This window comes from Eurytemora carolleeae, unplaced genomic scaffold (genome assembly GCF_000591075.1).
Source record: "Eurytemora carolleeae unplaced genomic scaffold, Eaff_2.0 scaffold138, whole genome shotgun sequence".
Taxonomy (NCBI): domain Eukaryota; kingdom Metazoa; phylum Arthropoda; class Copepoda; order Calanoida; family Temoridae; genus Eurytemora; species Eurytemora carolleeae.
In genome coordinates this window covers 33,431-46,619 of record NW_019396046.1, presented here as the reverse complement: position 1 = coordinate 46,619, position 13,189 = coordinate 33,431, and the positions used below count along the sequence as shown (strand labels likewise).

At 32.9% G+C, this 13,189-nt stretch overlaps 1 protein-coding gene across 1 annotated transcript; it reads right to left on the bottom strand.

Moving 5' to 3' along the window:
- Positions 1-3,288: 3,288 nt before the first annotated feature.
- On the bottom strand, positions 3,289-12,445 carry LOC111702542 (peptidyl-prolyl cis-trans isomerase FKBP4). Its single transcript, XM_023474271.1, has 15 exons — positions 12,352-12,445; positions 11,964-12,064; positions 11,378-11,448; positions 10,289-10,434; positions 9,697-9,761; positions 8,893-8,961; positions 8,290-8,500; positions 8,104-8,204; positions 7,570-7,647; positions 6,703-6,858; positions 6,434-6,570; positions 5,220-5,279; positions 4,904-4,949; positions 3,952-4,020; positions 3,289-3,516 (listed from the first exon to the last, which is right to left on the bottom strand). Exons 1-15 carry the CDS (start codon positions 12,377-12,379, stop codon positions 3,493-3,495), a joined length of 1,362 nt encoding a protein of 453 aa, XP_023330039.1. The 5' UTR covers positions 12,380-12,445; the 3' UTR covers positions 3,289-3,492.
- Between the last annotated feature and the right edge of the window lie 744 nt (positions 12,446-13,189).

Here is a 13,189-nt window from a genome sequence, read left to right as displayed (position 1 = left end):
AAAGAGTGTATATGATCGAATAGTTTACACAGTTAAAAAAGGTATCAACATTAAATTTTTTTTCGCGCTGACTTACACAAATGCTCTCGTACGCCCCTGGCCGGACTCTAAACGTCATTTCATGGAGGGCCTGCATAGGTCGTTTTACTAGATTTATGTTTCCTTCTGAAAATTTCTGTCATTTTTCCTGTAGTAGAATTATGCCCGAGTCACTTTTGTAGAGAAACCACAATCAGTTTTAAAAACATTAGATCTAATTAAAAGCTTATTAGGTTACCGTTGTGGATGATGAACAATTGAAAATTAAACCCTTTGACCAAGGTTATAATGCAAGGGAAGTTAATTGCAGTTGTGTATACTCTGCGTACATATTGAAACCAGTTCTTTCTGGGCGGACTTTGTAAACAAGAATAGATGCCTCAGTGTTCGTTTAGTATCCGAGGTTGTTTAAAGCATTTCATTTTGATAATTTTGATAATTCACATAATAGTTTCCTATGACCAAAATGTTCCATAGAATATTTTTGTGAAAGATGGATCCCATGTAAGGCTTCGACATCCGTCTTGTGTTTACTTTTCAGCCCAAAGACAGTACACTGCAGTACAAAAGATGCGTACACCTCTGAAATAATTATCCTTGCTATAGTACCTTGCCTTTGACGATTAAAAAAATATTTTGCGATAAAAAATATGCACCCAGTATCGTTGGTCATAATCAAAAAGCAAATGTACACCTAAAAAAACATTATTTTTGTTAAAAATTTTAAATATACAAAAAAATACCTTTAAATCGTATTTTAAAGCCAGTTTCGTGTAATACGCTTCTAATGCTATGCAAGCTTATCTCATAATTTGTTTCCAAGGTCGTTTTTTCATTCAGGGTGTCCCACGAAACATGACAGTAGCAAGATGACTTGAAAGTCGTCTTTGATCTTGGAATTTATTTGTGACATTCAGTCGTCAACCTTCTTGTACGACCACATTTTAGAAATGCTAGAACTAGGGGTATATTGAGTTTACTATCTCTAGAATTTTACTGTTAAATAAAAGCAGCCATAGCTGCATCAAAAATCAAAGACAACCTATAAGTCGTCTTGCTACTGTCATGCTCCGTGGGACACTCTGTATTAAAACTGATTAACATGATTTCCCTTTGAAATTCCGTAGTGGTCATATCCTGCAGGCATATTTTTTATTGTGTTATTGTTACGTCGTCAAAAATATCTCTATGAAATATGTTAAACATGATAATACGATTTTTTTACAAGGTTTCATTTTAAAAGTCAAACTTACTTCAAAAAAGAGTTCACATCTTATTTAAGAATGCCTACATTGGATATCGAGATCAAGTATTCACGCAAAAGTTCTCTAAAGTCAAAAGTCTTGTTTTGAGAATCTTGGGATCAAGGATTGATCACAATATTATGCAGATCTACGAGTTAACTTAATACCTTATTGATCACTTTTATCCTCTAATTTAAAAGTTACCACAATTTATATCTCAGTGTGGTCATGCCTTGCATGGCCGGATACCTTTGATTTAACGATAAAAATTGATCCCCAAATTTAAAAGTGCTCGCTTTGCATATCGAGATATCTCGATATATATATATGTATATTTCCATACAAAAGTTCCTATTTCTGAGAAGGCGAATACATATTAAGACATAAGTAAAATACTTTAAAATGCGGGAAATAGTTTTTAAAATCCGCAAAATTTATTCACTTTAGTTTAAACTTTAAACTTGATATTAAGATGCTGAGCTATATTCGTATGTCTCCACTGAGAGCAAATGGCATATTTATTGGACGAGCGGGGGAAGGCAGGCGGCCATGAGCCACCACTATTTCCCCTTCCGTGCCACATATTAGCTTTTTTCTCTTCCGGCAGCCATGAGCCACCACTATTTCCCCTTCCGTACCACCACATTTGACTCTTCCGGGCAAAACTACTTTTTTAAATGGTATATTTAGGGCCTTTAGAGTGTGATTTTAAAAAATCCAGCCGCGTCACGCAAAAAAGCACAACTCAAACCATATTTTGTATGTTGAATTCTTAAACTGTTTTACGATGAAAAGCCACGAAATCTGAACAGAGTAAGTGTAAAAATAGTAACTTTATAGATTGAGATTTCTTTTACTTTGGGAAATTAGTTTGATAATTTCGAATTTAAAGAATTTGAGCCGCGGGTTAAATATGAGCCGGGGCTCAAATATGGTTGGTTCCACTTAAAATTGTATTAATTTTTTTAATATTTTAGCCGGCGCTCAATTGAAACCAGTTTTTGGGGGATTTGAGACGCGGCTTAAAATCATTAAATTCCGACACAGGGGCTATGGCAGGCGCTATTTTAAGCTACTTGATCTGGATTTGCAGCAATAATATTCCTGTGGAACGAATACACAAGCTTCTTATTTCTAAAAGCGAAACTGTAGAAAAGTAGGCAAAAATATATATTTTTTTTAACTTTTTATGCTTCAGTTATTTTTATATTTAGTATTAACATTTTCAAATTACTTAATGTCTTTAACAAATGAAACAAGTATTTAACTATAGTTGTAGCAATACTTCAACAAAAGAAACCAACCTGATGTATGGTGTATGCATTCATAGTTTAAATCACCACATGGTGCAGTACAAAATCATATTTGTAATATTTTCTCCCAGAATTTTTAAAGTACTAAATCTTTAAAAATTTTCAGTTTATGAAGAAAATATTTTTAACCATCATTGTACTTTAAGATATAAGAAAATGGATCCTAAAGCTGTAGGAAAAGCTAGACCAGAGTAGGGAAGGACTGAGTGTGAGACAAATTTTTGAACTTCTGGGCATTCATAAATCTTTCCTGGGGTCATGTAAGGTCCCACACAAAATTTCAGTAGAGTCGTCTTGGCGTTTATTAGAAACAAACAACCAGATTATATTATTGCAGAAACTCTACCTCGGGCAAAATTAAATAGATTTACAACTCTTCAGCCAAACATCTTTTACAATTCTAAATTTGAAGTTTGGATGTAATTGAAAGAGTCCAGAGCTGAAAACTTTAGAATGGTGGATATCGAGATTAATGCTTGATCTCCTCTTTTTTTTAATCTCCAGATTAAATAATGCTTTTACTCCTCTTGTTATTAATCTCCAGATTAATTAACCGATCAGGATAAAGGATATTCCATTCTAAAGTTTTCAGATCAGGTGACCCCTGATCAGAAGAAGGAAGAGAATCTTAAAATAAAGGTTCACTTTCAAATATGCCATTTGATGTATTCTTGCGTAGAAATGAAGCAAAGCAAATTTGTTGAACATGTATTTGAAATGAATAAAAAAATCACAGTTTACATTTTACACACAAACTAGAGTAAGGAGATCTATGACTTGAGTAGTCAGGCAGAATGCAGGGATACGCCCTATTGTGTAGAAACTAGAAACACGCCCATTAAGAGTACACACCCTACTGTGAAGGCACACGCCTCTTCAGTATTAAGATCTATTACTTATGCAGTACCATCTCCGTTCTCCTAAATAAAATTCGAATAGTATATAATACTAGCTGGGATTTGATACCCGCACTGCCCAGGATACTCATAGTTACTCCAGCCGTTTACCCGCACTTGGTTGTATATTGCAATTTTTCTCTATACAAGTGGACCCACTCCATTTAAAATCTCAAAACTAAGCTATGAACCTTTCCGTAGTTTTCCGCGTGTTCCCCCAATTTAAATTTGAGGAAAATCGGTCATGGGGTTCATGATTTATGATCGGCCATACCAACTATCAAACAAACGAACAGAGATTACTACTTTATATATTTAAAGAAATCTTCCCATGGATTAAATATTCATAAATTTTACGACAGGAAGTTTTATTTAATATTAAGTTGGTAAATTGAAAATTTAAACGGGAAATTTGTTGAACTAACCCCCCCCCCCCGGAATATATGATAAAACCTGAACCTGCTGGTGCTCCTGGTCCTCCTGGATAGCCTGGTTAATATCAAGGTTCATGTCAACATCACCAACAACCTGGAAACAATGATCAGTCGGTCTATAATCGGATATTAAGTCATTTCAAGTCAGTTGTAAAGATCACAAGAAGTCTTGTTAATTGATTGAAATAACTTGAAAAAATTTAACAAAACTTTTAAGATTTCAAAACAGTAATATGTTAATCTTTGCAATATCTTTCTTTAAGAAAGAAATGTTCGTTATTGGATCGTTTTTTGGGTCATTTTGAGCATACATCTTCTGGAGTAAGAAATACAAATGTTTTGGTTGAACAATAATAAAAAAATGTGATTTTCTTACACTATGCCAATTTTTGATCCTGGCAGAAGGTGTCTGCACTAACCGACCCAAAAAACTAAACGTGTTGTAACGAACAAACTGAAAACATTAGCCACAAGCCCATTTTCCTAAGATGCGAAAAAACTGATTCAAAAGTAATAAAAATTTTGAACATTTTATTGAATTTCTTTTAAGGATGGCGATGCTTGATTTACAACGGTACCATTAAAATCTTTGTTTGATATAGTATGAATGAGATGTCCATGTTTTTTTTCTTTAAACTGCTTATTTTCGTTATGGTGTGGTGACTTGCGCATTTCTTGCTTTTAAGAAGCAAAGGAGAAATGATCAGAATTAAAAACATTTGAGTCAAAATAACGACAACATCTTTCACAATTGGGATTAGATTAAGGTTTAAAGGGTACCGTTGTAAATCGGGCATTGCCATCATTGCATAATGGGTAACTTTCTTTACGCTTACAGTTTCTTTAACAAATTATTTTTGCCTTGTGACTGGTTAGTTCACTTTAATATCCTGAAATTGCCGAAGTTTGACAAATTATGACAATACCTTTTACGGCCTAAACTGGCCCAAAAGTCACTGTTGGGTTAATGAACTAACCTTAATTGAGTTTGGGTCTGTAGCAGGGACTGAGTTTCTGGCTCCGCTAAAATATAAAAATATTTCTTAATTTTTTATTTACGAAAATGTTATTATGAAAATAATAAAATTTTTAAATTTTAATCAAAAAAACTGAAGTCTTTGAGTTCTTGAGCCGTCGCAATTTTTATTTCTAATATTTTTTTATTCTATTTTTAATTAAAATGTAATATTTTCAAATTAGTTTTATTTTTCCATATTCCAGATGACATGGGACACCATGAAAATTGTTAATGAAAATAATAGTAATAATGATAATGATAATGAAAGATCTCACCTATTCCATTCGTCGATGTTGTTCATTGTATCCGGTTTCCTCATCTTTTCCGTTTCCTCCCTTAACAATCAATCAATCAATCAATCAATCAATCAATCAATCAATCAATCAATCAATCAATCAATCAATCAATCAGACTATATAACCACATCCCAATCCCAAAATGACTATGCAAAGTTGGGATTAAAATAGAAATTTATAATTTGCACTGTAGTTTTTTGATAGGCCTTTTATAATATGGATATGTATGGATATCTATGTACAACTATGCAGAATAGATTGGATATCTATGTACAGCTATGCAGAATAGATTGGATATCTATATACAACTTTCCAGAATAGATTGGATATCTATGTACAACTTATGGATATGTATAGATATATATGTACAACTATGGATATGCATGGATGCACAACTACGGATATGTATGGATATCTATGTACAACTATGGATATGTATAGATATCTATGTAAAACTATGGATAAGCATGGATGTAAAACTATGGATATGTATGGATATCTATGTAAAACTATGCAGAATAGATTGGATATCTATGTACAAAAATGCAGAATAGATTGGATATCTATGTATAACTATGGATATGCATGGATGTACAACTATGGATATGTATGGATGTACAACTATGGATATGCATGGATGTACAACTATGGATATACATGGATGTACAACTATGGATATGTATGGATGTACAACTATGGATATGTATGGATATCATGTACAACTTTGGATATCTATTTACAGCTATGCAGAACAGATTGGATATCTATGTACAACTATAGATATGTATGAATATCTATGTACAACTAAGGATATGTGTGGATATTTATGTAAAACTATGGTGTATAGATTCAAAATTATTTACCTCTTGGTATACAATGTAAAAACTTTGAGTTGTCTAATTTGCCCCTATTATTTCCCACAAAAAAAATTCTTTTTAATCTCTAGATGGGGGGCTATCACACTGCATTACAGCTCCAGGGGGAGCCAGCCTTCCCCCAGAAATATTTTTTACAAATACAACTATTTTTTTTTAATAATTCAACTATTTTTTTAAGTTTATGGATTAATAACTAATAGATGGATCAAACGATCGAAGAACTTTTTACTGCTCAATGGAATTGGATTCATAACGATCCATTCATCCAGAACTAATTGATTGATCCATAAATGCAATATATGATGGATAACTGACCTCTTCTGATCAATTGCGGCAAACTTGTCAAACATGTTGGCAAACGTCTTCTTCTCTTTCTGTCTGTGAGTTTTGATCTTCTGCTCACATAACAGAACCTGACAATAAACAAAAGTAAAATCCTTTCCTTTCCTTGCCTTAATCAAATCAAATCAAATCAAATCAAATCAAATCAAATCAAATCAAATCAAATCAAATCAAATCAAATCAAATCAAATCAAATCAAATCAGACTTAATTAATCAAAATTGGCGTAAGAGGTTCCTAGACTAAACTAACCTTAGTGCAGAGATTCCTGGCCTCGATCCAGTCCTGGAGTTTCATCTTACAGAGAGCAAGATTCATCCTGCCCGCCTCGAGGAGGCTCTTCCTTTCAACCTCAGCCTCATCCTTCAAGGAGATCTCATGCTCCAGGAAGTCTATTACCTGGATCAAAAATGTATATAAACATTATCATATACATTATCATATACATATATTATCATATACATTATCATTTACATTATCATATACATTATCATATACATTATCATATAAATTATCATATACATTATCATATACATTATCATATACATTATCATATCCACTATCATATCCATTATCATATCCATTATCATATCCACTATCATATCCATTATCATATCCATTATCATATAAATTATCATGTCCATTATCATATCCATTATCATATCCATTATCATATCCATTTTCATATCCATTATCATATCCATTATCATATCCATTATCATATCCATTATCATACACATTATTATATACATTATCATATCCATTATCATATCTTCATCCATATCCATATTTAAAGGGACTGTAAGTGTAATTTCAAGTGTAGTTTTGCCTGATACCCTTAAGCCCTTCATCTGATCAAAATGTGGAAGACATTGTCGTTATATTTGGTATAAAGGGTTTAATTCTGATAATTCCTTTACAGTTTTCAGCAGTAAAAACCCGCAATTGAAAATTATCAGTTTTCAAATCAATAAACATTTATCTATATTTAATGCTTGATCGGAAACAGCATTTAAGGGTGCCATTTAGGGACAATTCAAGAATTGTCATCTTTGCATAGAGGGTCACTTGAAATAACGCTTACAGTCCCTTGATTAGAACCTGTCTCACCTTGTTATATCTCGAGGCAGCCATCTCATACTTCTCAGCTTTATAATACTTTGTTCCTTTCTCCTTGAACATCTTCGCCTGATCAATCAATCAATCAACCAATAGTGTACTACAATAGTCTTATATTGTGTTACTGAATATGGACTACAATTTTTTATTTTATAACTACATCAAAAACTTTGATAGAGTTTGAAATCTCATCAAATTTTCGCAAAATTTTGCAAACTAAAATTTCATTTTTTTGTTGTTGCAAAACTTGGCCCCCCAAAATTACTCAAATCACGTTGGACCCCAAATCTCAAATACCTAGTCTTCGATTTTAAAATAAAATTTTCCGTTCTACATGCATTCGGGGTTAAACTTAAAAAATAAAATTTTGAGAACCCAAATTTGGAAAAAATATTTTTTAACCGAAAACGTGATTTCAAAATCCACCCCCCCCCCAAAAAAAAAGGGGGGGGGGGGTATGCAATTTAACAAGTTGTGATACCAAATTAGAGGATATTCAATATTAATTATTCATCAATAAATTACCTGTTCGACTTTCTGGTCTGCGTCTAATTGCCAGGACTCCTTGGATCTTTCAAACTTGGTCAGTTTAATCTTATATTTCAACTCAGTTTCACCAGATAGTTCTGCAAATAAATCAATCAATCAATCAATCAAACAATTAATCAATCAATCAATCAATCAAAATACCCCCAAATACTCAGATCCAACCTGTAAAAGTCTGGTGGTTGAATCTCTGAATCCCGAACCCGTACTCAGGTTTAATGGTGATCTCTGCCTCCTCCCCCTTCTTCATCTTCTCCAGGGCTAGCTCCACCCCCCTGGGTAGATTATGGTCTGGACCCTCTCCAATCTCAAACTCCAGGCAACGGGTGTCAAATACCTTGCCCGATACAGTTTGACCGGTCACCATGATATCAACCTGATAAAGTGAAATGATCTAACAATCAATAAATGAATGAATGAATTAATTAGTGTTAACGGGTGTTAGGAACTTCCTACTGGCCACATATAATGCCCAAGATAAACTTACAAATTCAGAAAAGAGATATGAACTTACAGCTGTGTGATAAAGGTATTTGTATTTAAATTGCTATTTGCAATGTGCTTTTGATAGTTTTTGTCAGATAGTTTCTAAACATTAGTTTGTATGTAACTATTAACTAATGGTAGGTAGTTAATGATCTAACAATTAAAAGAAATTATTTGTGACATTTTCAATGGTTTTGTCCCGACAAAAATTTGAACAATACAAAGACCATTTTCCTCAAAAGTTTTAAGAACTAACAAAATAGATTTAAATATTTTTTTTACCAATGCTCCATCGTTGGGCGTATCATAACCGTCTCCAGCTACCAGGATTCTTTTAACTACTCCTCCATCCTAAATAAATAGAAAGGTGAATAGATAGTATCTATCTATCATTAAGATAGAATATAGAAGATACATGTGTAGACTGTAGATTTACAGGTATAAATATTTAGTACAGTATTTATTATTAATTGATGGCAAGATTCATAAAAAAGGTTCATCAAATAATAATACGAAAAAATCATAAATAACCTATTAATTTAGAAAAAATAAAATAATATGATATACTATCATGAGAGGTGATCATATTTATATTTATAAAAATAAAATGCCGGTTTTTTGAAGAAAAACAATTTCAAGTAACTTTTTTTCTATTTTTTTGCCTTTGTTACTCCCCGGGCACCCATGGGTTCATAAAAAAAATTTCAGCCCATTCGGTCCAGCCGTTAGGCCAGCTAAAACTAACATATATATATTATATATTATTTATGAGCGAAGAGCTTCATTATTTCGATAGAAAAATGAATGATTATAAATATATATATTAATATATTTTTGGATGACTGGATGTGAGAATAAATGGATGAGAGAATAAATTAATGTGAAATGAAAGGACAATAAGAGGATAAATGAAAGGACAATAAGAGGATAAATGAAAGGACAATAAGAGGATAAATGAAAGGACAATAAGAGGATAAATGAAAGGACAATTAAAAGGATAAATGAAAGAATGAAAGAGTGAGTGAAAGAATATTGAATAAGTGAAAGAATGAATAATTGAATGAAAAAAGATGAATGAAAATATACCTTGTCCTTAGTGATATCCTCCCCTTCAAAACTGAACAATTCAACATCAAAAACTAGAGTAGCACCTGAACATATTTAAAATAATAAATTAACAACCTTCATTCTGTAAAAATCTAGAGTTTTAATACAGGAATATAATCAAGATGAGGATCAAGATGAAGATCAAGATGAGGATGAGGATCAAGATCAAGATGAGGATGAGGATCAGGATCAAGATGAGGATGAGGATCAAGATGAGGATGAGGATCAAGATGAGGATGCGGATGAGGATCAGGATCAAGATGACAATCAAGATGAGGATGAGGATGAGGATGAGGATGAGGATGAGGATAAGGATAAGGATAAGGATAAGGATAAGGATGAGGATGAGGATGAGGATGAGGATGAGGATGAGGATGAGGATGAGGATCAGGTTTAGGATGAGGATGAGGATAAGAATGAGGATGAGGATGAGGATCAGGTTTAAGATGAGGATGATGATGAGGATGAGGATGAGAATGAAGATGAGGATGAGGATCAGGATCAGGTTTAGGATGAGGATGAGGATGAGGTTGAGGATGAGGATGAGGATGAGGATCAGGATGTATACTACCTCCTGGTATTTTGGGGGGGCTTCCGGTCGGCCCGTATCCATACTCGGACTTGATGAAGAAAACAGCTCTCTCTCCGACCTTCATGGTTGCTACTCCTATATCCCAACCCTTGATCACCTCACCCTTACCAAGGGAGAAGGAGAATCTAAAAGGGGAAAAAATTATAATTCTATCTAGAATGGGGAAAATTATAGTTTTTTCACAAATGGGGAAAAAATTATAATTAATTATAATTATTATGAATATTCCTCTTGTAAAAAGCAACTTTAAAAAATATTGACCGGCACCGAAAAAACTCTTCCTTAGATATATTTGCAAGTTTGAATTGAAATTTCAAAATGATCCAAGAGGTTTGCTTTTACAAACGTAACTTATTTTTTTTATTATTTTGTTTTCTTTCCATACCTTTTCAATTTGCTAATTTTCATCATAATAGAAGATTATCTAACGGTGCAATATTAAGATCGGCGAAAAGGTTCAGTTAAAAAGTTAGATCATTTTAAGACACACTAACTTTTTTAAAGGAAAAACTCTTTAAAATATGTGCCATCTATAAAAATTGAAATATATTTTCAATAAAATGTGGAACTAACATCTACTTTTTTTTTACTCTACAGAGGTTTGGTCCATCACCATCACCGAATTTAAATCAACAAAAAGAAGTTGATCAATAGGTATGGATAGTTGGACTTCTCATCCAGGCTCTCTAGGCCCAACTAGTAGATAGGTAGTTTTAGGAACTCTAAAGTCTAAACCCAACTAAAAAAGTAGTTAAACTATTCTCAGGGGTGTTTATTTTCTCGAAAAATGATTTTTCTTCCCCAACCCCCTTTAGAAAATCATTTCACCCTGCCGGAAGTTGTATATGCATGCGCGGATATTTTTTTTATGGATTTTGTTCCCTGAATTTGGGAAAATAGAAGATTTTTAGGGGAAAATCAATTAACTGTTGGGGAAAAAGTATGAAAAAGTTGCCTATTGCTATCCAATTTTTCACTTTATAACCCCCAAATCATCAAAAATTATTCTCCCCAGGGGTTATTTCTGAAAAATATACACCCCTGATAGTTCAACTACTGGACACTTACTTCTCTCCTCGATCCCGACTGGAGTCAAACTGAGAACCATCGGTTAGCTTCCCGACATAGTGGACATACACCTGGACATAAAGTCGTCGTCGTATATATTAATACAATGAAGACGAAAAATATACATAAACGTGTTAACAAAGAGACGCTGTACTACAGTTAACAGCTTTGTCTACTTGTAAACTTGTAATTGGTAAAAGCTTGTTAAATAAAAAAGTCGTCTTTATTGTATGATATATACGCCGATCATTGTAGAGGTAATAGTTAGACAAAGTACCTAGACATAGAAATATTATAATGAAGTATTAAGTTGACAATCATATGGACATTATTATTAAAACAAATACTAAATCTAAAATTGACAACATTCGAACAACAACAATAGTCTAAAAAATTAGAGTATTGGCTATGTAAGTATTCAAAGAAATCGCAACAAAATTTTTAAAAAATAGACAATATTTTAAAAAAAACTCAGTCAATGTTAAAATAATGGTATATTCTAACCACATGACAACCTAAAATGGTAATTATCTGAGTAAAAAACATGTACTAAAAACTAACTCTAAAAAATAATAAAATATTTCACCTTGTCTCCTGTGAGAGGTAACTCGTCTCCTGATCCAGGGGTAGTAATCTCCTTTAATACACCTCCATCCTTTAGAGGTGATATATCAACAGCACTACCCCCTGTAATATTCATTCTTTAGAGGTGATATATCGACTGCACAATAACATCTGTAATAGATCTATTTTATTAATCCTATTCTGTAATCATTTAGAAGAGATATATCAACTGCACTAGTTCACTAGGGATGTGTTTTTAAGACTTTTCCAATAAAAAATAATGTCGCTCAGAATAGGATGTCTTAAAAAAAGTAAATAAATAGATAGTAAACAGGATCAAATAAATTCCAAAAAAAAATATAAATAAATTTCTGAAAAATTGTTCGAAATCGTAAAATCCGAAAGTTTACCTGGAACTATGGCGGCCACAGCTGACATTTTGAATCTAAAAATACGTTTAGATAAATATTTAAAAACTTATTCAACCCAGCGCCCGAATTTTATGAATTTGAGCTACGTCGCTGTACTACCTACCGATTCAAAGTTAAAGATTAAGGAAGGATTAAAATTGGTGATTCAAATTTGAACCGGAGGCGGTTGGCAATTCAAAGTCATTTAATTCGGTTCCAGGAAATTTCACCAGTGTGGTCATTTATAAATCACATAAAATACTTTTTATTTAATACAATTAAAGCAAATTCCCGCGATAAAAAGCGATTTCAACGTTAACTCAGGTAACTTTTCAGTTTAAGTTAAACGATAAAGTTAAGGATAGACGACAACAAATATCTCTGTACTCTAAGGGGCTTCAGGCGTTGTTATAAGTGACCCTCCATGGAGAGTCCGATTCACAACAGCTCACCTTTGACTGATCAAAGATGTCGGACATATCCTTATTAATCTACTGAAACGGTCTAATTGTTTAGGACTATGTTGCAAAACTGTTTTATAATCATGAAATGTCAATAGTTCCTTACTAGAAGCGACAGAAAATAAAAATTTAATTCCGAATTTTTGAAAACCGCTTTAAACGTTAAATATTCGATATTATCGATCAACTGATTTACCGCGATTCAACCGCTATTCCAGAGATTTACACACGGAGCTCTATGTACTCGAACAGTCAAAGGTTTAATTGGGACCGTTGTAACTATTTGCATGGAGGGTCACATGTATTTACGCTTACAGTACAGTAATCCTTGGAATAACGTTGTTTGTAGTGAATGGCGCTTTTTTATTCAAGGGTTG

What these genes read in the sequence shown, in the direction of transcription:
- LOC111702542 (XM_023474271.1), bottom strand. Translation starts at nt 12,379, where the DNA reads ATGTCAGCTGTGGCCGCCATAGTTCCAG. An exon ending in TACCTCTCACAGGAGACAAG is followed by an intron (nt 11,449 to 11,963) that starts GTGAAATATTTT and finishes CTTTATGTCCAG; the next exon opens with GTGTATGTCCACTATGTCGG. An exon ending in AGTCGGGATCGAGGAGAGAA is followed by an intron (nt 10,435 to 11,377) that starts GTAAGTGTCCAG and finishes TTCCCCTTTTAG; the next exon opens with ATTCTCCTTCTCCCTTGGTA.